Source organism: Myxocyprinus asiaticus, chromosome 25 (genome assembly GCF_019703515.2).
Source record: "Myxocyprinus asiaticus isolate MX2 ecotype Aquarium Trade chromosome 25, UBuf_Myxa_2, whole genome shotgun sequence".
NCBI lineage: Eukaryota > Metazoa > Chordata > Actinopteri > Cypriniformes > Catostomidae > Myxocyprinus > Myxocyprinus asiaticus.
The window spans coordinates 43,733,048-43,759,357 of record NC_059368.1 but is presented as its reverse complement, the minus strand read 5'-3'; the positions used below and the strand labels follow the sequence as shown (position 1 = coordinate 43,759,357).

The following is a 26,310-nucleotide window of genomic DNA, read 5'->3' as shown; positions in this document are numbered from 1 at the left end:
TAGCTATCTATAACTTTAAGACTAGTTAAATTAGCCTTAAATGTGTTTATTATTATACATCCATTTGTGAATATACCAGTGTGAAGGCATTTGTCTATATTTTATGTGCCATTCGTCGCTGTCAAAGTTTGTCCTGCTAACGTTTACTTCAGTGTTCCAAAACCCGGAGTGTGAAAAAGATCTATTAGATTGATTCTACATTGAAACTGTGTTGAGTTGGGTATTTCACCCAACTGAAATCAACATCATTTCAAGGTCAGATAAGCAAATCAATTAGATCGAATTTACGGTAGTTTTGAATGGCGTGACTGACGTTGAATCAACATGACTTGGATGAGCAAAAAGATGCCGAATCAATGTCGGATATCAATGTTGTTTCGATGCCACGAGAGACATCGATTCTACATTGATTCTATGTCAGTTTGCTATCTGGGAATGTATTTAAAAAAAAAAAACAAAAAAAAAAAAAACAACAACAACAAACAAACGATAAACAGTCACATTTTGTCTTATTCATGAAAAATACACCTAGTAAAGAAAATTACATATGAAGACTTACAGCAGGTGATCCTGAATCAAACAAGCCCTCACTCTACGTCATTTGTTGTGTAAATCCAGAGATATTACCCAAAGCGTATCATGAGAGCTACCGAAAGCAAGCGCTAAAGGGGATCGCTGTTAGCAATGGTGTTCTCTGGGAGCCATTCACTGAAACAAGATCATTCACGTCATATATGTGTCAGATCGTTCTCATTGGATCTCTAAAGTGTGTCAGATTCCATATTTGGAAACATCCATGTGTCACGTGTTCAGTATGAGGTCAATAATAGTGCCAGAGCGAACATACAGGGCACTCAACGCACATTTTTTGGAGTGATGGAATTAGGGGCCAAAGTGAGGTGAAATATTTCAAATGAGACATAGATGATATCATTTTAAAGGTGCTATATATAAGATTGACAACAAGCGTTTGAAATGAGTACTGACTCGAATCTCATGTAGGTTGCCAGAATGAGGACACGCAACAGGATCCGTTTTAAAGGATTTCTGGGCTTTAAGCTGTCTCCAACTTCAAAAGTCATCTCCTTGTTTTACTACGCCTCTGGTCATGGTGGTTTTTAGACGGATGGCGAGGCTTTTTAGGTCGGGTGGAATCTGTTATCTCTGATCCAGTTCGTTTGCTGGCTTCCATGGCTGCAGCAAGCAGTGTTGATTGCTTGCAAAGTTGTTCAAATTTGGCAACCCGGCGGTGTCGAAATACTATTGGTGAGTGGGCAGTGGGCAATGGGCGGGATCACACAGGTCAAAACATAAACAGAAATTCTGGTCCGGAATGGAAACTTCAAAGTAGAATATACTGGCTGTAGCATTGTTATCGGAGAAGCCAGTATTTCAACTTAGCATGTTTCCTAATTCTCTAATGACATATTATGGTCATTTTATGATTTAGTACAGTAAAAATATTACATATAGCACCTTTAAGTGTTTTTATACTTTTGTTTTGTTGTTGTTGAGATTTTTTGCATTCATAGTCAGTAGCGGATTTAGGCATGGGGAACATGTGCAGTTGCCCAGGGCGGCATCTTGCGGGGGGTGGCACGAGGCACCCACACAGACACCCTGGTCAACGACTATGGGGGCATGTTGAAGCAGGTTTCAGCCAAGGCACCATACAATCCCCCCCCCCCCCCCAACAACTTTGGGGACGTGTTGAAGCATGTTTTGCCCAGGGTGCCATACAAGCTAGAACCGCCACTGTTCATAGTTTTTAGTTATTCTGTTTTAATGTTCAACAAAACACATTAATTATTGTTTGGAGAGATTTTTGGACACTTTGATAAATAAAAGTCCACTTTGGAAACCATGGCTCCATATACGATAACATAGGATTTCTTTGTCCTATCAACAAATTTCTTTTTTCCTGGTATAGCTGACATGTTGGAGAACCACACCAAAGTAAATGTTTTGACCATCCATAGGTCCTGTCTAAAAGTCTAATTGCATTCAACTTAAAATCTTTCCAGGCCAATGTCTTTTGTTAATTCGAGTCATTATTTAGTTGCCTGCTTTGAACAACTAACAAATGTGGTATATGCTTTGAGTGCAACTGCCAAACTTCAATATACATTCATGACTATGGTTTATGAAAAACATGCTTCATTTCAAGACAACATCAATGTGTATTATTTGGAAATAAACACTTTATTTACGAGTAAGTTCAAAAGATACAAACTAAGATGAATATGCACAGCTTCAAAAATGCTCCACGCCATCCTGACATGTAATGCTATTTACAGCCTTATAAAATGTGCACTTACAGACAAACCTGTACTGTGTCTGTATCAGCATCAAGGAAATCAGTTCAGTTCAGTTCAGTGCAACCCAATCAAAATAACATGCTAAAACATTTTCTAAATCTTGGAAGACCAGTTTAAAGAACATAATCTACAGAGTTCAAGAACAAGAGAGAGAGAAAGAGAAAGAGAGAGATTTGTTAAAAGTTTGTTGAAAAAGTCTAGAGGAAAAGTCTAGAAATACAACACTGAACTCAGTAAAAGATTAACTTTAATTTAATTAGGATCAAATGCATTGTTTAATAAGTTTGGATGCATCTAAATAAAGGTCAACAGAAGAAGTATTTCAATTATGTACCATTCTTATAGTGCAACTTAAATCCCCCCCCCCCCCCCAAAAGAAAATATATTAAGTGAGAAAACATCTACTAAGTCACAACTTAGAATAAATATTACTGTTTTAAGATGCTATAAGAACAATTCAGATTAACTTACAAATACAATAACAAGAAAACTACCTACTAATAAATAACACTTAATCAAAATAAGAACAAATTATTTGATAAAACCTGGGCAATAAAAATAAAATAACAGCCAATAGCTTATTCAGAAATCAAAAATCAAAGTGACATAAGGAGGATGTGACCTACAACAACAAGACAAGTGCTAATCTGTTCATCACTAACTGTATCGTAGAGGGATAGTTCACCCATGAAATAAAAAAAATGTAAGTAATTTCCTCACCCTCATTTTGCTCCAAACATGTAAAACTTTCTTCTGTGGAACACTAAAGATTATGTAAGGCAACATGTTAGTCTCAGTCACCATTCACTTTCATTGCATCTTTTTTCCACATACTGAAAGTGAATGGTGATGAGGCTGAACACTCGGTCTAATCTACTTTTGTGTTTCATGTCAAGAAAGTCATACAGGTTTGGAATGACACGAGGCTGAGTAAATGATGCATAAACTGCTCTGTGCCCTCAGTACTGTGGTAAAAGTTCAGCAGTGCTAGTGCTGTGTCCATCTTGACGTTCATGTTTCCTTTGGCAGAGTTGTTCCTGTGGGGTGTGTGAAGATGATTATGATTGATGATGAAGATTATGAAGGCTGGCTGGAAGCAGGTCGAGATTGTTGGGATGAAGTGGATTCGGGGGACGTGTGTCCTGGGCTCCCCTTCATGACTTCATTATTGAGTTGTGCAGGACACTCAAAGTGCACACAGTGAAACACCTGCACCAATCACAGGTCACATCATAAACTGAATTATTTTATGCTATCACAGCATCATTTCAAACATTCATACCTCATTTGCAGTGTTGTGTGTTCCCACGATCCGAATAAAAGACGCTGCATGTCTGTCAAATGTGAGCATCTGCCAGGATCTGATGGACATCACATGATATAACATTAATTTAAGGTTCATATTAAAGGAAAAGTTCACCACATTGAAAATTATGTAAATATTTATTCACCCCCATGTCATTCCAAACTCATATGATGTTATTTTGTAGTGGAACAGAAAAGGAGAAATCTCTGAAGAATTGTTATGCAGTTCTTTCCATACAATGGTAGTTCATTGTGACCACGGCTGTCCAGCACCAAAAAGGACAAAAAAAAAAAATGGCTTTGGTCATATGATGGCTTTGGGTGAGGAACAGACCAAAATGTAAGACTTTGACTACATTTACATGGACACCAAAAAGCGGCTTATTGCGAGAAAACAGCGTTCCGTTTCACCTGTACTGTATGAGCGGCGTACTCTACTCCTGTATACATGCAGCTCGGTCAGTAAGCAGCTTTCTCCACAGCAACATAATTTCCCTGCAACGCTTGTGTAAATAACAAACATGGCATCTGAGGAAGACTTTGCTATTTTATTCTCTGTTTCTTCACTTTATTCCCAGATATTCCAGGGTTGTTGCTGTGTTTGTTTCCTTCACTTTCTATCGGGACCGGCAGCGGAATTGCGCTGCAATAGTGGGGTTTTCCTCTTATGTCAAACACCAGGATTCCCCCAATGTACGAGCGCATATACAAGTCACAAACGTGAGAGACAGTCGATATTTTACATTGGTGTGTATAAATGTGTATAGTTTATAGTGTATGTGATTTTCCCACTGTACTTGCAGAAATGTTGGATTCATTCCGCTGTGTTGACTTGTTGGTGGGCTTCATCCGATGACGTTTGTTATCCAGTCTGTTCACACACATACGCATTCTTCAAAAACCTGTAAGAATGCCACTCAAGCATTTACATGATCACATAAGCCACGTTCTCATTGTGAAACCTGGGTGCATTAAACCGCTTTCTCTTAATCCCTTAAGGGGCATACAGAAAATGGTGTTCTCGTTTACATAAAGTTTCTCCAAAGCAGAAATGTTTCACAGCTCTTTCCATACAATGGTAGTTCATTACGCAGTTCATTACATTACGGGCTGTTGAAGCGAACGCTGCCTGGAATCAAGATGGAGAAGAAACAACATCTGAATCGACGGGGTACCAGAGGGTGCCAGCTCCATCGCCAGCTCATAGAGGCTTGTAAAACTGAGCTCGGACTTGACATTAATCTTCAAATTCAACATGCACACAAAGCCTTAGTCCAGAAACTGAATCCAAACTCGCCACTGAAATAAATTATGAACTTTCTACAGTTCACAATGAAAGAGTCAGTTTTGAAACAGGCCTGGCAAAAGCAGATACACGTACAAGGCTCTGCGCTGTCATTTGATCACGACTATGCTGCAGAAGTGATAAAAAAAGCCTATTCTGGGATTCAGAAAATCCTGGAAGAAAAGCAGATTCGGTTTCAGACAATCACTGGAGAGACGGGCCACAGATGAACTATACCCGCTGTGAAGCTGCTCGCCAGGTGATGGACCCTGGGCTACTCAGGAACAGGCCTACATCGGATAATGAAGTTGGAGATGTGGCGGAATCAGGAGCTGACCCCACGGAGAAGCGACTGCAGCAGAGTGTGGCGGGGCGGACTGGCCATCGGGAGAACCGCAAATTTTCCTGAAATGCTGGCTGCGAAACAGAGCCGAATGGGCCTCGATAAGCTGAAATTGGCCACCACGTTATGCAGAACGGGCCCCAAAACAGCGCCGCATTATGCCGAAGGGGGCAGCGATATGCAGAAAAGGACCCCTCCTCAACAACTTTTGGGCCAAATTTACCTCTGTCACCCAACCCCCCCAACAACTTGGGCCAGTTTTTACGTAAAATCCCGGGCCGATTTCTGTACCCAGTCCGCCCCTGGTGTATGGCCTGGCAACACGATAGAAGCAAATACTCGAAGGAAACTCAGTGAGTGAGAGAAAGACTTCAGGAATTTCAGCGCAAGTCTTGATGGATGATTTTGCTTATTACTGAAATCAAAATGTGATTGTATACAAAGACTGGATCATAACATGAACTTTGAACTGTTCCCTTTAATTTCAATTTTATGTGTTAAAAAGAAACAAAGGTTGTCTCACAGTATATAGATGGACTGTAACCCAGTAAAACGTGGTAACATTCTAGAAAAAATTAAGAAAGAAAAGGCGCAGGTGATATTCTTTCAGGAAACACATCTTCCTTTAAACAAGAGCATGAAAAACTAAAGAATTTTGGTTTTAGAAACAATTTTTCATAGCCCTTTAAAAACGGTCATAGGAAAGGGTGTAGCAATCCTTATCCCAAACTCAGTTTGTTTTGAAAGCTGTAAAGAAAATAAGTGACAAGGACACTGTTACTGTCAGTAAAGGGTTCAAATTTTGACGCACCGAGTCATGTGACAAAACAACATGGCACCGATCACAGCAGAGTTTGTCTTTGGAAGAAACAATAACAAAACTACATCTGGTAAGAAACCTCTTTAGGTTTTTACATTGAAACCTGTTTGAATCAAAAGATTAGAGTCTCTAGTTTCATCCGATATAACATTTAGAAAATTTGAGCGATTTATCACGAAACAGCACCCAGTTAAACACAATGACCAGACGAAATTATAGGACTATATTTCCTTATTGTGCATTTTCACATTGAGAATCAATGTAGCCATCCAATTTTTTTTCTTATAGAGGCGTTATATGGAGTTAGAATGAAAATAAGTGCATTTCGAACTGTTCTGAGGCCAGTGCAGACAGACCGCACGCTGGAGGTTAAGTCATTCACTAAATAGAGAGCAAGGGAGCAGTGATTGGAAGATGCTGGCCATTGCTTTGAATCAGGAATATTTATGCTAATTTCTGATTGGTAAAATGCTTCAGCACTGGCAATCAATAGTTTGTCTGACAGTGTAAAGAGAGAACAATGAGATGTGTAGGCATGTAGATGCTGATCACTTTCATGTTTTGGAGTTGCCCAAAAATACTTTTCTGGGATACTTTTTTATTAGATGTTAAAGGGATAGTTCACTCAAAAATGAATTTTTTTTACAATTTACTCACCCTCCCAGACATGTATGACTTTCTTTCTTCTGCTGAACACAAATTAAGATTTTTAGAAGAATATTTCAGCTCTGTAGGTCCATACAATTAAAGTGAATGGGTGCCAAAATTTTTAAGCTCCAAAATCCACATAAGGGCAACATAAATGTACTCCAGATGACTCTGGTGGTTTAATCCATAATCCAGGTGTGGGTGTGAAAGAGAGCTGAAATATTCTAAAAATGTTCATTTGTGTTCTGCAGAAGAAAGAAAGTCATACACATCTGGGATGGCATGAGGGTGAGTAAATGATGAGAGAATTGTTATTTTTGGGTGAACTATTCCTTTAAAAGGAGTTTAGAACACAAGATCCTGAAGGATTTTTCTATACTGTACCTGATATTTCCTGTGCTGCAGGAGGATGTGTATCTTGTCAAGATACTACTTATTGCTTGTAAAATGTCCATTACTAGAAATCGGTACAAGCCAGATCCCCCCTTACATGGACAATGGACAGAAGATGTCAAAGTAATTTACTGTATGGAGAAACTGATATTTAATTTAAGGCTTGAAATGATTCATTTTTAAGTTACTCAGCTAAATGGAGAATGTATGTTGGTGAAGACACCAAATAATTATTGCAGGTCTTTAATTCTATACATTTGTGTAAATGGCTGAGAGGATAACCCATATGTGTTTTTTCCTTTTTTTTTTTACTTAATGGTTGATATGTTAAACATTTATTTCTTTTTGTGAAATGATCATAAAAATAAAATGATACAAAAGCTGTTGTATGGCTTTAAAGAGTTGTTATACTAGATGTATGGACATGAGTGATATTTTATTGGTGCTCTTTTGATTGTTTTTTGGTGACCTTTTTAGAGTTTGACAGACGTGCTCACATATGAACTCTTGTCGCATGGAAACTTCTGTGTGAAGATTCTTAAAAAACTTATTTTGAGTTCCACAGAAAGGATTGGAATGACATGGTGTTAAGTGAATAATAACGTCATTTATAATTTTGGGTGAAGTATTCTGTTACCTTACATCAGTAGATGAACACAAACACTTAACTATACAAGCTTAATTTCTCCCACTGGTGCATTCTAAAATGTGTCAGCACGTGATTCATAATGCAACGCAAAAACATGTTGTATTCACAGCCACAAGAGCAGCTGCAGTGTCAACTGTACATGAGTGTTTCTTCAACTTCAGGTCGTTTCAAACACTTTTTCTTTCTGTTATATGAAGGTCTCATTAAAACTGAAATGGAAACTTTTCACAAGGCCTTCATCATTTATTTTTGGTACTTTTCAAATGCCTTTTATGTATACAGTAGATGTAGCCTTGTCCCAGACCCAGACTTTCAATATTAAGTGTCATTTCCACCACACCAAACAATTTCACCCCTAATATATTTTTTTCAAAAGTTAGTGTACTTGTTAATCAGCTGGACAAAAGTGTCAGTGAAAAGCATGAAATATGAGACAAAACAAAGAAAAATCAAGGGACTTTTTATTGGGTGTCATTTCCAATCAAGCTGTAAGTTTGCCAAATCATGAAAATAGTGTGAAAATATGATTCAATTGTGTGTATTTAGGATAAATAAAATGTTAGCTATGAAATTAGTCTTAGCAAGACAAGAGTCGTTCATTTTATTTGAAAAGCGTTAAAAATATCATTTCCATTAGCATCATTTCCAGAATTATATTAAACACAATACAGAATTTGAGATGTGATGGAAATGAATTTTCATGACATAAATGACATAAATCTCCTGTGATGCATGTGCACACACTGTTGGACATTGCTAGTAGACAAATCAAATAAACCAGTGAGAGTGTGAAAAGTGTTTTAACAAGTCTTCTTCTACAGTCAGTTTTCACTTTCAGGTTTACCCCTGTCATGACAGAGCAACAGTAAACTTTATATGTTTATAGATAGCAACCTTAATACCACATCTGGTTAAATGACACAGACATCTGAATGTAACTCTATTATGCCCTTGAGTACTCAGGTTGGTTACCACCACAGTAACACAAAATTTTTTTAAGAATGCACAACCGAAACACGCACTTGCAATGCATAAGCCAAGTATTCACTGTGTCTGTGTTTGTGTACTTGTGTTGACTATGTTTATGGCCTAACAGACATTTGGGAACGAAAGATGGAAGTGCTCACCGACAGGCCACTTTTGTGCGGTCCACCACTTTAGTCCACTGCTGCTGGTTGGTGGACACTTCGATGTAGTAGCTGTATGAGCGTTCATCACAGTCCCAGAGTAACAGCCTGAAACATTTCACAAACACTCAGACATGAATAAGTCAAAAAGCAAAAAAGTCCTTTACAAACTAATGTCTGAAACATATTTGGAGAGAATCATTATTTTTGATTTGGTGCTCTAGTGCCACAGAAAAATTACACATCCCAAGGGTCTGGGTTAGCAACACAAAACTTATTGTGAGGGAATGCAAACTACTGTAAATGAACACAAAACTTATTGTAAAGGAAAGCAAAACTTATTGCGAGGGAATGCAAACTATTGCAAAAGAATACAAAACTTATTGTGAGGGAATGCAAACTATTGCAAAGGGATGCTAAAATTACTGTGAGGGAACGCAAACTACTGCAAATGAACGCAAAACATATTGCAAACGAATGCAAAACTTATTGCAAACGAATGCAAACTATTGCAAATTAATGCAAAACATATTGTGAGGGAATGCAAACTATTGCAAAGTGGTGCAAAATTTATTGCGAGGGAATGCAAACTATTGCAAATGAATGCAAAACATATAGCAAAGGAACGCAAAACATATTGTAAGGGAACACAAACTATTGCAAAGGAAAGCAAACCTTAGGGCAAATGAACGCAAAACTTATTTGAAAGGGGCGCAAAACATAATGTGAGGGAATGCAAACTATTGCAAATGAATGCAAAACTTATTGCAAAGGGACACAAAACTTATTGCAAAGGGAGGCAAAACATATTGCGAGGGAATGCAAACTATTGCAAATGAACGCAAAACTTATTGCAAATGAACATAAAACTTATTGCAAATGGATGCAAAACTTATTGCAAAGGGACGCAAAACTTATTGCGAGGCAATGCAAACTATTGCAAATGAACGCAAAACTTATTGCAAAGGGACGCAAAACTTATTGCGAGGGAACGCAAACTATTGCAAATGAACGCAAAACTTACTGCAAAGGAACGCAAAAATTATTGCGAGGGAATGCAAACTATTGCAAATGAACGCAAAACTTTTCGCAAGGGAACGCAAACTATTGCAAATGAACGCAAAACGTATTTGAAAGGGGCGCAAAACATAATGTGAGGGAATGCAAACTATTGCAAATGAACGCAAAACTTATTGCAAAGGGACGCAAAACATATTGCGAGGGAATGCAAACTATTGCAAATGAACGCAAAACTTATTGCAAATGAACACAAAACTTATTGCAAAGGGATGCAAAACTTATTGCAAAGGGACGCAAAACTTATTGCGAGGGAACGCAAACTATTGCAAATGAACGCAAAATGTATTGCAAAGGGACGCAAAACTTATTGAGAGGGAACGCAAACTATTGCAAATGAATGCAAAACTTATTTGAAAGGGGTGCAAAACATAATGCGAGGGAATGCAAACTATTGCAAATGAACGCAAAACTTATTGCAAAGGAACAAAAAACTTTTTGCAAAGGGACGCAAAACGTATTGCAAGCGAACGCAAACTATTGCAAATGAACGCAAAACTTATTTGAAAGGGGTGCAAAACTTATTGCAAAGGGAGGCAAAACTTATTGCAAAGGGAGGCAAAACATATTGCGAGGGAATGCAAACTATTGCAAATGAACGCAAAACTTATTGCAAATGAACACAAAACTTATTGCAAAGGGACACAAAACTTATTGCGAGGGAATGCAAACCATTGCAAATGAACGCAAAACTTTTAGCGAGGGAACGCAAACTATTGCAAATGAACGCAAAACTTATTTGAAAGGGGCGCAAAACATAATATGAGGGAATGCAAACTACTGCAAAACTTATTGCAAAGGAACAAAAAACTTTTTGCAAAGGGACATAAAACATATTGTGAGGGAACGCAAAACTATTTCAGAAAATGAATTCCCTTCCTGTCCTCTAAGGGGCTCCGTATATTTTTTGATTTAACAGAAAAAAAAGACACAGTTCAGTTTTCGTCATTGCAACTCTTCGTTCGTCAGTTTGTAAGGTATATTTCTTACTGTAGAGAGCAGATGACGTAGGGTTGAGCCAACTGAATGACAATGGCTCCTGAGCCCAGCTGATGACACGTGTAGCCTGAATCCCAGTCGTAGTTTCGGGTGTCTCCATTCAGCAGGGCGTTCCTGCAGCGGCTCACGCCCTCAATCACACTCGCACATGCTGAGATGGTCGCCACATTTTCACTGGGCACTTTGAATACGTGCAGGACACAAGGGATTCATCTCAGCATTTAAAAGATAATTTAAATATATAAATATTACATTAAGTTGCCTAATGCAAAAACTCAATACAGAATATCGCCCAGCAGGCAGATTCTTATTCACAAATAAAATGTTGTTGAAATAAGAGGGATTTCAACCGATATTGTCCTTACCCAAAATACCTTTCTCCAGAGTGAACGGACGGTTAGTGAACATGCATTCGAAGGCCACCAGATGGAAGACTTTATTTACAGTGTTGTGTGTTCCTACAATCCGCACATACCTATGACATAAAGGAGACATTGTTTAGTGAGTTAAAGTGGTTTTATATAATATAAGACAATAATAGTGATTATCAACATGAGCGATTCTAGTACCATAATTCTGGAAAGTGATTGAATGAATTTAGGCAAATAACAGGTGCAAAAAGTGGTGACACATGTTGATATGTTATCCACGCAGATTTACCTGCACACACGGGGAGAGAAGTACAGATTCTGCCAGGACCGACACAGGAACTTAGAATGATCCACAACTCGAACCCAATCCAGCTCATCCATAGACACCTCAATGTAATATGAATACGACCTACAGGGGGAGAAAGAGCACCGAATTAACTCATAATCACCTTCTGTTCAATAACCTCAATGTAAACTAAATACAACACTTGAAGTTACAGAAATAATCATAAGCGGTGCTTGCTAAGGCAGTAATCACTATTACTATTATTGCCCATATTTAGGATTAAGTATTTGAACAACCTCAAATGTTTAAGTATACGTAATTGTTGCTTAAGTCATCCCAGTTGATTAAAATATCTAATCGCAGATTTTGGAAGTGCTGAAATTTTACTCTATATTTCCGTCTTTTCCTGTCAAAACGCACTTATTTCCTTCTTAGAAAATAAAACAATATGTATAAAAAATTAAAATTATATTTTAATAACATTTTCCAAACAAAATATTTCACTGAGTAAATACAGAAATGCACTAAAACAGCAGCAATTCAAGAAACACTTAATGTTTTCCAAAGTCTAAGAGAGAGGTTGACAAATTAAAAGAACTAGTCCTCCCTATAAAAAACTTCTGTCAAGACGTGCTTTCTCCATCACTTGATCATTGACACAGTGTTGTTGTGTGTGCGTCAGTGTAATGATCTGACACTTCACAAAGGTTTTGTCCCTCTCCAACCAGTGTTCAGAACTCACACGGAGCTCAATAAAATGTCAGAATCTAATGTCAAATCAGTAAATGTGTTAATCACAAATTAATATATTAAACATTTTGAATTAATTGCATGTGTTCACACATTAATTTTGACAGCTCTAATTATTCAGTATTAGTACTCGATTAAATGCATGAATCCAGTGCAAATAATTATATAAAAATAAAGCAGTCAAAACATTTCAGCAATTAATTATTCCCCTGGAATTATTCCTACCTTCAGATCAACTCAAGCTTGTAATCGCACCTTCATGTTTTTATGAGTCTCAGACAGCAGGGGGCAGTAAGCATAATCCTGTTTTTAGAGTATCTTTGCTTACGGCTGTCTACAATCTAATGTATAAGGAGGAATGTAAACTGCGGAGGCGGCGGCGTATCTGCTACAAAAGGGCTATAACGCATGCCCGAGCGTTTGAACATAGAATATATTTTTACTGACTACATTGCTTCAAAATATATCGAGAGGACACGCCACCCGGAGTCATGTGATCACAAATGGTAAATATCTTTGAAGTGACCATCGCATGTACCCTTCACTAATGTCCTTGAGGAAGGGCCCTTCGTGAGGGATTGAGTTGCTCACTTTTGTTTGGAACGCCTCTTCGTGTGGCGTCCCGTTCCCGCAGTGCCCTTCAAGGGCACAAAAACACCGTTTGGAATTCGCCCGAGGACATGTTCTTGCGACCGAGCACAATCTGAATGGAAGGGTCTGGAGACATGTTTTTATAAGATTCAAACTATATCTAACTTCACACAGTATTCTAAAACCACTGTGTTTATGACGCATCCAAAGTGGTCTGTCGCATGCACATAATGTAGACGTATGAAAGATTCATTATAAGAGTTTATCTCGGACAGATTGGCGAATTAAATTGCAAAATGGATTGCTGTGAACTGTAGTCCAGTGATATGCCCATGTTTAGTGATATGGAAAATAAACAGTAAATTAACTTCTAAAGCCACTTTATGCATTGCCTAATCAATGGTCTGCCACAATAAAGTAATGCATATTTTAATAATCTGAATTATATTTATTATATATTTATAATTACTTAATAATTCTATATCTAATTATTTTTATTTGGGTCCTGTAGGTAAATATTGGTATATGTGATTAATTACAATTAATTTGATTAATAAATTGGCATATGATGTAATTAGTGAGTAATGACGCATTAGGTCTACATTAGTCTCGTGAAGCAAAGATCTGGGGTCTTTCGCAGCTAACATTAGCAAAGAACCGCCAATTAGGCATGAAAAGCCATCTAACTGACATGTAAAGTGACCAGTCACAGCTGGGTTTGTCATTACGTGATGTTTAGGGGCAGGGTTATCGGAGACGGCTCATACCATAAGAAAAGACCGGCATGGGAAAATAAATAATTTATATAATGGCGCGCGAGTCTCTGCGGTCAATTGCACAGAAAACAAGTACAGCACAGAACCTCATTACAGAGTATTTCACAAACATACCTAAGTAAACAAAGCAGAATATACAGCTCTGCTCATGGATATCTGCTTTACTTTCTGCTACATGCCTCAAACAAAACACTGAATATCTTTAAAAGAGTTGATGTGACTAACCTGGCAAACTTGGGCAAATTCTGTGATTTTTTAGTCCTCAAAAGCACTTATTGTATCAACACGGAACCTTGAGAACTCAACTCTTGCTTCTACCCGGACCAGCACAAACTAAGCTCTCGGAAATCCTGTAGAAGTCAGCCAATCAGATTTGGTCTGACTGGACTGAAAAGTGTTTCCAATTTTGTGTGCTATAAGCGTCAGACAGTTAGTACATAGACTGTGGGCATGCCGTCAGGCTGAGACTAGATCTACGTTGACTCCACTCTCTGTTGTTTAAACTCTTTGTTGGTCAAAATTAATAGAAATGGATAAAGTTAGTGGGCCTGGGTAGCTCAGTGGTAAAGATGCTGGCTACAACCCCTGGAGTTCGCTAGTTCGCTAGTTTGAATCCCAGGACGTGCTGAGTGACTCCAGCCAGGTCTCCTAAGCAACCAAATTGGCTAGGGAGGGTAGAGTCACACGGGGTAACATTCTCGTGGTCGTTATAATGTGGTTCGTTCTCGGTGGGGCGCGTGGTGAGTTTAGCGTGGTTGCCGCGGTGGATGTCTCCATGGCAACGCGCTCAACAAGCCATGTGATAAGATGCATGGGTTGACGGTCTCAGCCGTGGAGGCAACTGGGATTTGTCCTCCACCACCCAGACCGAGGCGAATCACTACGTGACCACGAGGACTTAAAAGCACATTGGGAATTGGGCATTCCAAATTGGGAGAAAAAGGGGAGAAAATCCCCCCCCCCCCCAAAAAAAGAAAAAGAAATGGATAAAGTTAACTCTAAATGTTATTTTGCGATCTATTTTTCACATCCACGATGCATGACGTCACAATTTTGTATAGTGATATATTGTAGCACAATCTATCTTTACACCCCTAATCCTCAGATTAAGAAGATAGTTGAAATATTAAGTGGTTTGGTGGGGGTGGAGAGAGGGAGATGTACCGGCTGTCCCGGTCCCACAGGAGGATGCGGATGTGGTTGATAATGAAAGCCTGGCCCAGTTTGACCTGAATCCCTGCACGGCCATCCTCCTCTATGGGGTGTCTGGAGAAGCCATGGTCCAGATCATAGTTCTGTGTGTCTCCATCAAGCAGAGCAGATTTAAGCTCCCCTTTTACCACCTGAGCACCATGCTTCATCGTGGCTATGTTCTCCTCAGGAACTGCACACACAAACACAAATAACCATGTCTGGATGTTCCCCAGTTAATGATCAAACAGAGAGCAGCCTTTCAAAAGCGTACTGTTAAAATGAAAAAAAGCACTCAGTGACTCTGTTCCAAACTGCAGGGAGCTGACTGAAAGAGAACCTCATAAGTGACAGATCAGGAAAACTCTACAGTACACAGGCAGCACCTTTGTGCTCAAATAGTGCTCTGCATGATAGACTTCACTCAAAGTTGTTTTCCACTGAGTGTGCCGTTAGCATGTTGCTAAGCTAACGACGACACACAATAAGCATAAAATTATGCTTCCATTTTATTTGACTAGAAATGCACAGATATTACATTTTTGGGCCGATACCAATAACCGATAATTCACAGCTCACAGTGGTCAATTCTGATACTTTTTGCCTTTTAACACTTTATTCTGAAACTGCAGGCTAATTTATAAATAAAAAATACTTAACTGAAACAAAAAAGATGTTGTTTAAAAGCTGGAAACTGGACTTCACAATCTGACCAACTCTTAACTCAACATATCTTAACGATATGTATTGCGATTTGATGTTATGATAAATTTAGCTGTGTTAAACCCTTTTTCCTCAGAAAGAAATGTTTACTGAAGAGCCGATGTGTCTGGCATGACAGTTGTTTGACTCTGTAATACAGAATTTGCAGGTAAAAGGTCCTAGGGATGTGCAAAACAAGCTATTTTCATAATCGAATAGTCGTGCCTTGTTTGAGCTATTAGTCGACTAGCCAGTGTTAATGAACCCATGTATAACTAGACTGCATTATGTCCATGTTACCCAATCAAATGTGTCTTACAGAGATTTACAGGATGGATGCTGAGCACAGCCTTTTAACAGGGTAACTAACAGATATTCATCAATTACATCAAATAAATAGGCTTAATAACTATTACCTCTTATCTCACAAAACTGTAAAAGAAAAGAACAAGAAAAGCTTCAATACAGAGCGGCACAAAACCGTTTATACCCATCCCTGATGCACAGTGACGTAAATGAATGACTCACTCAGCATGCCGCGGTAGTTCAGGTCCATATCTCGGCTTTCAGAACGCATCTTAATTGCATCCAGAAGGTCATCAGGACTAACCAGACCCGAGGGTCTCACCACATTCAGCATCTCCGTCAGCGTCATAAGTGGAAGACGCACCGCTGACATCACGTCCTGTGTGGCCGTCCCCTCACCGTTCTGCCGACACCAGCGTGCTAAAGCCTGGAAAATCTCCCGCTCGCTGGCAGCAAACGAGTCCCGGCGAACGACCGTCAGCAGAGCAGCCTGTAAATCAAACAGGAGAACAGTTAACAAACACTTCAATTAAAGCAGACAAAAGTCTGCGACACTGGCATTGTTAGGCATCAATTTATTTATTAAAGTCAACATGAAACAGCGTTTGCAAACCATTCTATTTCTGTACCGTTCCAGAGTGTTACATGTTATTCCAGGAAAAAAAATATTTTTTACCCATCAACAAGTTTGATTGGATGGTGAAAAGTGGCCGTTCCATACGAGAATGGAGTCAGACCTGATTGTGAATGATCCTGCCAGCTTTTTGACATGGAGGCTGAAGATAAAGTTCCAGCTTTAAATTGCTGTTTGAACTATTAGCAAGATTTTAGAAAGGCTGCAGTACCTGCAGTAAAATGAACCAATCAAACTTATATTATCATTAACCATCAGCCGAGAAGGAAAGTCGTTCAGAGGCGGAACAAGTTATGACATTGTGATGAAAAATTATGAAGACATGAATCATGCTCAATAAGAGCTGAAACATGTATCGAGGACGTTCATATGGTCAATTTTGATTTATGTTGACATTGTAATCTTCATTTGAATGATCTCGATATCGATTCTTAAATCCCAAGATCGATCTTTTACTTTATGCACAACATTACTGCAATGAGAGGAAATAACTCACATTTCGCGCTATGCGAGTAAAAATGTGTGTGATTCTCCACTGGCAGGTACATGTTTAGATATCACACAGTGATTGAGTAGTATAGTGGTGAAGATGTTCAGCAGCGAGATCATTTTACTGCATGAACAACAACAAAAAAACATCATTCTAATAACAAATAGCACGGATGAGATAAATCCGTTCGAGTCTCTCTGGTTAATATGCGCTCATTTACAGACACGCTTTACAGAAATGCCGGGTTTGTTAAAGAAACCGTACCGGTTTTTAGCACATGTTCAGCAAATCAATGTAAATATTGTAAATAGTATAAATTGTGCAATTAAACAATTAACATGTAACAAAATATAATGTTCAATTTTAAAAAGCCAAAATGTGACCAAAATGAAGAAAAACTAATGGTAAGGATTGACACCTGTGGGAAATTATCTCTAACAGCTGTTCTGTGTTACATTGAGAGCTGGAGAGGGATAAAAATGAGTCCAGACCGCCGGAGGAGAGAGAGAGAGAGAGAGACGCTGAAAAGCAAACCGTTTTGTGTTACACTGAAAAGTGCTTGAATAAAGAGACTTACGTTGGACATTTTACCCGGCCCTCGCTTCCTCCTTCAGTAAAGAGCTTGTGATCTGTCACAAGGTGATTTATGAAACAGATTGTTCCAACTCCTGATTGGTTGAGCCCACCTAATTTTGCACACCTGTGACCGCACATTTCCTGACAACTGTAAACTAGGGATGGGAATTTTGGTCATTTTGTCTACTCGAGTACTCGGACTAATTACTCGAGTACTTGTCGAGTACTCGAGGGGCGATTACATGTTCATGACTGTATATATAATAAAATGTCTGACAAACATCTATGGCTGCTACATTGTGCCTTGGAGTTCCAGTGTATCGTCTATTCATTATTATAGGCTGTTATAAAATAATATGTTACAAAATGTACAAAAGATTCAAAATATAATGCATCATATTTTATCATTATGTGAAGATTCGCTGTCCAAATCTGAATGTGCCCAACGCACATCTGTCTATCATGTGAGATCACTATCGATCATCGTTTTCATGATTGATCATTGCAGCCATGTCCGATTACTCGAGCCCATCCCTACTGTAAACAGCCTGCAGTTTTTTTTTTTTGGCAATTTCTTGGGATAAAATAGAAAACATTTTATATAATTTTTTTTTGTCATAATTCAAGTCATTATTGTTTTGTTTTTTTATTTATGGGCCTAAACAGAAAAGTATTACACTTCTAGGGGGCCTGGGTAGCTCAACAAGTAAAGACGCTGACTACCACACCTGGAGTCGCAAGTTCGAATCCAGGGCATGCTGAGTGGCTCCAGTCAGGCTTCCTAAGCAACCAAATTGGCCCGGTTGCTAGGGTGGGTAGAGTCATGTTGGGTTAACCTCCTCGTGGTTGCTATAATGTGGTTCTTGCTCTCGGTGGGGTGCGTGGTGAGTTGTGCGTGGATGCCGCGGAGAATAGCGTGAGCCTCCACATGCGCTAGGTCTCTGCGGTAATGCGTTCAACAAGCCACGTGATAAGATGCGCGGATTGACTGTCTCAGAAGCAGAGGCAACTGAGATTCGTCCTCCACCACCCGGACTGAGGCGAGCCATTACGCCACCACGAGGATTCCCATTGGGAATTGGGAATGCCAAATTGGGGAGAAAAAGTGAAGAAATCCCCCCCCCCCCCAAAAAAAAAAGCATTACACTTCTGTTTTGTTTATGTTTACGTAAAAGTAACCATGGTTTTACTACAGTAACTATTGTTTAACCAGTGAACACAAAATTAACCATTGTTACTATTTGGATACTACAGTATTACTGTAGTAAAGCCATGGCATTTATGCTCGTTAAGATGAGCAGAAAACATAGTTCCCATCTAGTGCAAGTTTTTGCTAAAATATAAAAAAAAAAAAACTCCTTTGAAGCTCATAATTGATGTTCCTGTTCATTGTAACCTAACTATCGTATCACTAGTTAAAAAAAATGTTAGAATCAATATTTTTGTTTGGATCTATATTCTCGATACAACATTAGAATTGTAAGTACCAATGCTTTAGGATCGATTCACCCATTCCTAGTTCACCCAAAAATGTCCTCATTCGCTCATGAACGTGTATCAAGATTTTAAAAATGACTTAAATTCTGGCATGTTTTTTACCAAAACCTTTCGTTTGCCTTCAGAAGACTCGGAATATGATGCATGAACTGCATGGACTTATTTTATGATTCTTTTGGGTCCTTTTTTAAGCTTTAAAGCGAGGCACTATCAACCGCCATTGTACTGAAAAGATGGACCATGATATTCACTAAAACATCTACTTTTGTGTTCCGCATAAGAAAGAAAATCATGCCGGTTCGGAACAACATGGGGGCAAATGAAGTTTTGGGTGAACTATTACTTTAAATTTGACTGAACATTCATTGAACACTGATGTTTAATCATATTGATGTTGCCAGAGCAAAAAAGCCCCGGAGGCCATGCGAGATTTCACCACGGTCACCCCATGAAGAACGCCCTCTGACTGTGGTAAAATCACTGTGACGCATGGCCTCGAGTCTCACGGCCCTCACGGCTACCTTGGAGAGTGTCACGAAGCCGTCGGACGCCAGAACATCTGGAGCGTGTCGATCCATGTATGAGCAGCAGGCGGCACCAAGCACGGTCAGAGAGTACAGAGTGGCCACGTCAAACACCAGGCAGACGTTCTGAGTGTTGAGCACCGTCCGCAGGAACTCAGATGTGGAGTCCTCCAGCAGCTGCAGCCCGTAACGGTTGGCCAGACCCAGGAAGTCCAGCAGAACTTCCTCTCGAGCAGAGCTCAGACTGGCTCTTCCAGTGTACAGATACTGCAGCAGCATCCCAAACGCTTCTGCTCGTGTGTCCTCCAAACACACCTCTGCCTGAGGCTGAGATTCCTTCATTCCGCCGTACAGAAGAGCTCTGTGGAGGACAGTCACTTCATTACACACTATGGATATGTGATGTAAGTGAACCTTTATGTCGGGATAATCTTGAAATGTTTGGTCGATAACAATCTACAGGTGCATCTCAATAAATTAGAATGTCGTGGAAAACTTCATTTATTTCAGTAATTCAACTCAAATTGTGAAACTCGTGTATTAAATAAATTCAATGCACACAGACTGAAGTAGTTTAAGTCTTTGGTTCTTTTAATTGTGATGATTTTGGCTCACATTTAACAAAAACCCACCAATTCACTATCTCAAAAAATTAGAATATGGTGACATGCCAATCAGCTAATCAACTCAAAACACCTGCAAAGATTTCCTGAGCCTTCAAAATGGTCTCTCAGTTTGGTTCACTAGGCTACACAGTCATGGGGAAGACTGCTGATCTGACAGTTGTCCAGAAGACAATCATTGACACCCTTCACAAGGAGGGTAAGCCACAAACATTCATTGCCAAGGAAGCTGGCTGTTCACAGAGTGCTGTATCCAAGCATGTTAACAGAAAGTTGAGTGGAAGGAAAAAGTGTGGAAGAAAAAGATGCACAACCAACCGAGAGAACCGCAGCCTTATGAGGATTGTCAAGCAAAATCGATTCAAGAATTTGGGTGAACTTCACAAGGAATGGACTGAGGCTGGGGTCAAGGCATCAAGAGCCACCACACACAGACGTGTCAAGGAATTTGGCTACAGTTGTCGTATTCCTCTTGTTAAGCCACTCCTGAACCACAGACAACGTCAGAGGCGTCTTACCTGGGCTAAGGAGAAGAAGAACTGGACTGTTGCCCAGTGGTCCAAAGTCCTCTTTTCAGATGAGAGCAAGTTTTGTATTTCATTTGGAAACCAAGGTCCTAGAGTCTGGAGGAAGGGTGGAGAAGCTCATAGCCCAAGTTGCTTGAAGTCCAGTGTTAAGTTTCCACAGTCTGTGATGATTTGGGGTGCAATGTCATCTGCTGGTGTTGGTCCATTGTGTTTTTTGAAAACCAAAGTCACTGCACCCGTTTACCAAGAAATTTTGGAGCACTTCATGCTTCCTTCTGCTGACCAGCTTTTTAAAGATGCTGATTTCATTTTCCAGCAGGATTTGGCACCTGCCCACACTGCCAAAAGCACCAAAAGTTGATTAAATGACCATGGTGTTGGTGTGCTTGACTGGCCAGCAAACTCACCAGACCTGAACCCCATAGAGAATCTATGGGGTATTGTCAAGAGGAAAATGAGAAACAAGAGACCAAAAAATGCAGATGAGCTGAATGCCACTGTCAAAGAAACCTGGGCTTCCATACCACCTCAGCAGTGCCACAAACTGATCACCTCCATGCCATGCCGAATTGAGGCAGTAATTAAAGCAATAGGAGCCCCTACCAAGTATTGAGTACATATACAGTAAATGAACATACTTTCCAGAAGGCCAACAATTCATTAAAATTGTTTTTTTTATTGGTCTTATAATGTATTCTAATTTTTTGAGATAGTGAATTGGTGGGTTTTTGTTAAATGTGAGCCAAAATCATCACAATTAAAAGAACCAAAGACTTAAACTACTTCAGTCTGTGTGCATTGAATTTATTTAATACACGAGTTTCACAATTTGAGTTGAATTACTGAAATAAATGAACTTTTCCACGAATTTCTACTTTATTGAGATGCACCTGTAGATCCAAGTGATTAAAAAAATGTCAAAGGTAAAAGTAGATACTAGAGGTAGACCGATATATGGTTTTACCGATTAATAGGTGCCGATAGTTGCTTTTTGGAACTATCGGTTATCTACAAAAATCTATGAAGATATATTTGTTTTCCTCCATGCTCCTCTGTTGCAGATGCTGGAAGATTCTACAGTATAAAAGCGGCTTCTAGAGGTGAAATAAAAACAATCAGGGGTCTGCTGCATTTAAATCTTTCGTCATTGACAATGTTCATGCATATTTTTTCCTCACTTCTTTGCATTTTTCCATTAGATAATCAAGTGTTTTAAATTGAAGCGAGTGCATGCAAAGCAAAATGTGACTATATGGAAATGTCCCCCGTCAGCACATCCATCGTGTCTTTAACTTTGTATCTTGTCATTTATATTTGTATAGTGCTTTTCACCACACACATCGTGTCAATGTAGCTTTACAGAAAATGAAACTGTAATATCAATAAAGTCTTCAAGTCATTGTGTAGTTTGATTAAAATATGATTGCAAATTGTGTATAAAAATAAATAAGTATATAAGTGAGATAATAAGTAAATATCTTGTGAATAATAAAAAACCTTATTCCTCATTAAACCTCATGTGGTGAATATTTAGGCTATAAAAGCTTAGCGCATTGAAACGGATCCAAGTCTCTGTCATTTCAAAATAAGTGTCTCCGAGAGTTTTGGGCTTGTTTGTAGTTAAAAGTCCCATGTTATAATCCCAGGGTATTATTGGGATTTTGGTTGAACAATAAACTGCATCTGGGATTTTATTAATTACTGACTCTTGTAGCCTCTTTGTCTGTACCCGTCATAGTAAGGAAAAACTATGATTTATTTTTTAACTATCGTCTAATTAATCAGTTATCGGCCTTTTTCATCACCTCAATTATCATATCGGCAAAATCAACTATAGGTCGACCTCTAGTAGACACGTTTCAAAAAAACTTTTTACAGTCTTGTACATTGCATTAAAGTTACTTAATCAGAAATGTACTAATGTGATAGGGACCAAGCAGTCACAAGGAGAATCACACCTGAGAGAAGTAATGGTGTTCCAAAAAGATATTTAATCCATCAGAGATGCAAAATGTGCAAATAAATAGTGTTTAAAAGCACTCATAAAAGCAAGGTTACATAAAAAAAAAAAAACTAGACCTGTTTTTGGTACTAACAGCAATACCAACTCCCCTCCCTAAACAATGGAGGCCAGAGTATATTGCGCTCAAGCAGCACTAGCAACCTTGTCCGTGTGCTCCAAACACTCATCGTCCATCTCGTCTTTCCCCCTAGTGGCGGCTGGTTTAAATACACAATTTTTCCCACCTTTATCAATCGGATCATACTATTTTGTTTAACTTAAAATTAACCCTCACCTCTCCATTCTTAAATACAATATCATGGAATAAATACAAAAGAACATAAGATAAATGAGAATTAAAACAACACCAATGAATACAGCAAATAGGACAGACAAAAACATTTGCACAATAAAACACAATAAATATTGAAAAGTTGAGTAAGATAATGAATAATTCCATTGAACACATTCAAATCCTGTGATGGAGACCAACTCACAGGCTCTCCATCACAACTAATTATACAGTAAATCATTTTTTTTTTTTAATCTATTTTATCTCCTCTGCATCATTTTTCAATAAAAAATAAACGCAATGCAAAATAACGCAAAAGTAACTGATGACGGATAAAAATAGATCAGTCCAAATGGCAGATTATAATTATTTGGAGCTCAAACTCACATTTTGCATAACCGCGATATAGATTAAACTTGAATATTTTTAGCATTGACACATTTCTCCCAATATATTGTTTTAATCGCCCACTTCTACTAACAATCTACTGCAGCTTTTTTCCAGCAACTGGCCCTTCAACTTCCGGGTTTGGTCTATACTCCTAGAGTACCTCACAAGGTTTCAGTTAACCAAACAGTTTGTGAAGCCCTGTAGTTTCAGTGTGATCACGCCCAAACACGCCGATGTACCTGAAATAGTGGCATCGTGCTGCCAGGATGACCCGATGTGCAGGGAAGCGCTTCTGCTCCACAATGAAGGTGACGTCACTGTACTCCTGACCAGACACCAGCGAGCCCAGCTGCTCCGACAGCAGGTGCACATGATCGATCTCTGACATGGAGCTCTGGGGCCGCAGGGGGTGACTGTTACTGCTCATCACATCTGCACCAAGAGATGGGGCAAACAGCAATTACATCAATAACATCAGACCATGAACCTTTAATCCTGCACCCACCTGATTCTTAAGTCAAATTTGACTCATTAAAGGCATAAAAATGAAATATTTCACAATTACTCAGTCACTAAGCCAACAGGTAATCTGAGAAAAATTTTATCACAGTTGCATGCTTTTAGTGTGGCTTCGTAGTTACTTCAGTTTTCCCATTATGTTTTTTCTGACATGATTTTGGTCATAACCTTTAACAAAATGTGTAGTTACTGCAGTTTGCCTTTGCAGGTCACAATGGCTCTAAAGAACCCACTGAAGTGTTTCTTTTTTCTGGTCCCAAAATTTATGAGGATAGAAAAAAAGAAAACAAAAATCACTTAAGACCAATAAAGACAATATGAGTAAAAAAGAAATTGTTAAAGAACTTTGGGACACAACTTCAGCAAAGGGTCTTTTTCCATCACTGCTGGCATTTTATTATATCTCACATTTTACAAATACGTATGTATTCATTGGCTTTCAGTAAATGAATGGTGTACATCTTTGTTATTTATAATAATTAATACATTATAAATTAACAATATTAATAATATAAATTGATGACAAATTACTGCACAAGAACTTCATTACTGCACATTCAATTCTTCAATTTAATTAAAAGTTTTTCTAGTATTTTTAAAGGACTTACAATAACTCTTTTTTTTTATTTTTTATTTTTTTTTACAATAATTATTTTGGTAATAGACATAATGTTTTTGTTGTTTGGCATTTACATTTATGAATATAACTTTTCCCCAAAAATAAAAATAATATTTAGTAAAACCCAAAAGTGACCATCTTCTATTATTAGCCAATACACTACAAAAATTACATCATTACAGTTAAATTGAGTTTATCGAGATTATAAGAAAAGCAAATTATGTATGTCAGGCGAAAAAATGTTATTGAATAAACAATATAAAAACAAACGAAGAATCTGTTGATTTGATGAAAGTGTAATTATTCTAATCAATATTAAATCTATTAAATTAATTTTTAATCTGAAGAGTCCTGTAGCACAAACACTCTCTATCATAGAACTGTATGCTTTTCTGAGAAAATATCAGTATTCTGGACTCAAATGTGTTTTATAGAAGAAAAAAAAAATTGTTTAGATGAATAACATCCTGAACGGCTACAAATTGAACACTTTTAATCATTCATTTGATTAAAGAATTTAAAAAAAAATTGCTTTTATTGTGTCGGTTTATTCTGGGCAAATCCAGGTTACAATGTCAAAACGATTTGTTTTATTGCGTATTTTTCAACGAAAATGGGTAAAAATTGGTCATCAATTGCATAATATAAATAATATCGATTATTATTGTAGTTTTCTAGAATTATCTGAGCTGATCACATACCAGCAGCAGGTGCGTCTGATTCAAACTCCTCAGTCTTCTGTAATATAGACCGATTGTTCTAGATTATAAAGAATTAATAGTGGACTCGCAGTAAACACGGCAGAACAACAAATAAATAAAGGACTAAATAAATACAATAGCTGCTGTTTCGATTCTGGAGACACCAGCCGATCTGAACGTGACCCGGATGTTGATGTGTTTCGTTGATGCAGCAGAGGAAACAGCGTCATCTGTGTGTCGGAGATAGAAATCACAATATAACGAACATTTAACAAATAATATCATAATGACTTTTCTTTATTTTAAGGAACTGGTCCGTTTTAAAGATGGATTTATTTTTGTACAAATCTGGGGTTTTTAATGAAATATTTTATCAAAAGTATCGTGTTAACCATCCTTTTGTGTTCGGGTCTTTTTTGACCAAGGAAAGCAGGTAAGTAATAATTTTTAAATACCTCATTGTTTTTAGTACAAGAACCAAACTTTGTGGCTTTGTCAGGACTATCATGAGCATAAATAATATTAGATATTTAAAACAAATTGTTAAATTTTCTGCGTTCTAGATTCGTGGGTAAAGTTGGACCCAGGCATTAACTGGCTTTATACATTTTGCAGATTTTTATATATTTTTTATTTTGTACATCTATGAATTTGACATTTCTTATAAAATATGTTACTTACATGTAGCCTCTATCCCATACTCACACACACACACACTTTTTTTGTCTCCCAATTGACTGCGTCTTGTTTACACACACACACACACACACACACACACACACACACACACACACACACACACACACACTCTCACATGTTGGTGCAGCTATCATTATGAGGACTCTCCATAGACATAATGATTTTTATACTGTACGAACTATAGATTCTATCCCCTAACCCTAACCTACCCCTAAACCTAACCCTCACAAAAAACGTTCTGCATTTTTACATTTTCAATAAAACATAGTTTAGTATGTTT

General features: G+C 38.3%; 1 protein-coding gene across 1 annotated transcript; it reads right to left on the bottom strand.

Moving 5' to 3' along the window:
• Positions 1–2,191: 2,191 nt before the first annotated feature.
• On the bottom strand, positions 2,192–25,523 carry LOC127415815 (BTB/POZ domain-containing protein 9-like). Its single transcript, XM_051654784.1, has 11 exons — positions 25,332–25,523; positions 23,732–23,924; positions 19,656–20,019; positions 16,160–16,427; positions 14,903–15,122; positions 11,625–11,744; positions 11,330–11,439; positions 10,956–11,145; positions 8,889–8,996; positions 3,601–3,679; positions 2,192–3,527 (listed from the first exon to the last, which is right to left on the bottom strand). Exons 2-11 carry the CDS (start codon positions 23,917–23,919, stop codon positions 3,396–3,398), a joined length of 1,779 nt encoding a protein of 592 aa, XP_051510744.1. The 5' UTR covers positions 23,920–23,924; positions 25,332–25,523; the 3' UTR covers positions 2,192–3,395.
• Positions 25,524–26,310: the final 787 nt, after the last annotated feature.

What these genes read in the sequence shown, in the direction of transcription:
- LOC127415815 (XM_051654784.1), bottom strand. Translation starts at nt 23,919, where the DNA reads ATGAGCAGTAACAGTCACCCCCTGCGGCCCCAGAGCTCCATGTCAGAG. An exon ending in GCTTCGTGACACTCTCCAAG is followed by an intron (nt 16,428 to 19,655) that starts GTAGCCGTGAGG and finishes TTTGATTTACAG; the next exon opens with GCTGCTCTGCTGACGGTCGT. An exon ending in CTGTGGGACCGGGACAGCCG is followed by an intron (nt 11,745 to 14,902) that starts GTACATCTCCCT and finishes CTCCCCCTGTAG; the next exon opens with GTCGTATTCATATTACATTG.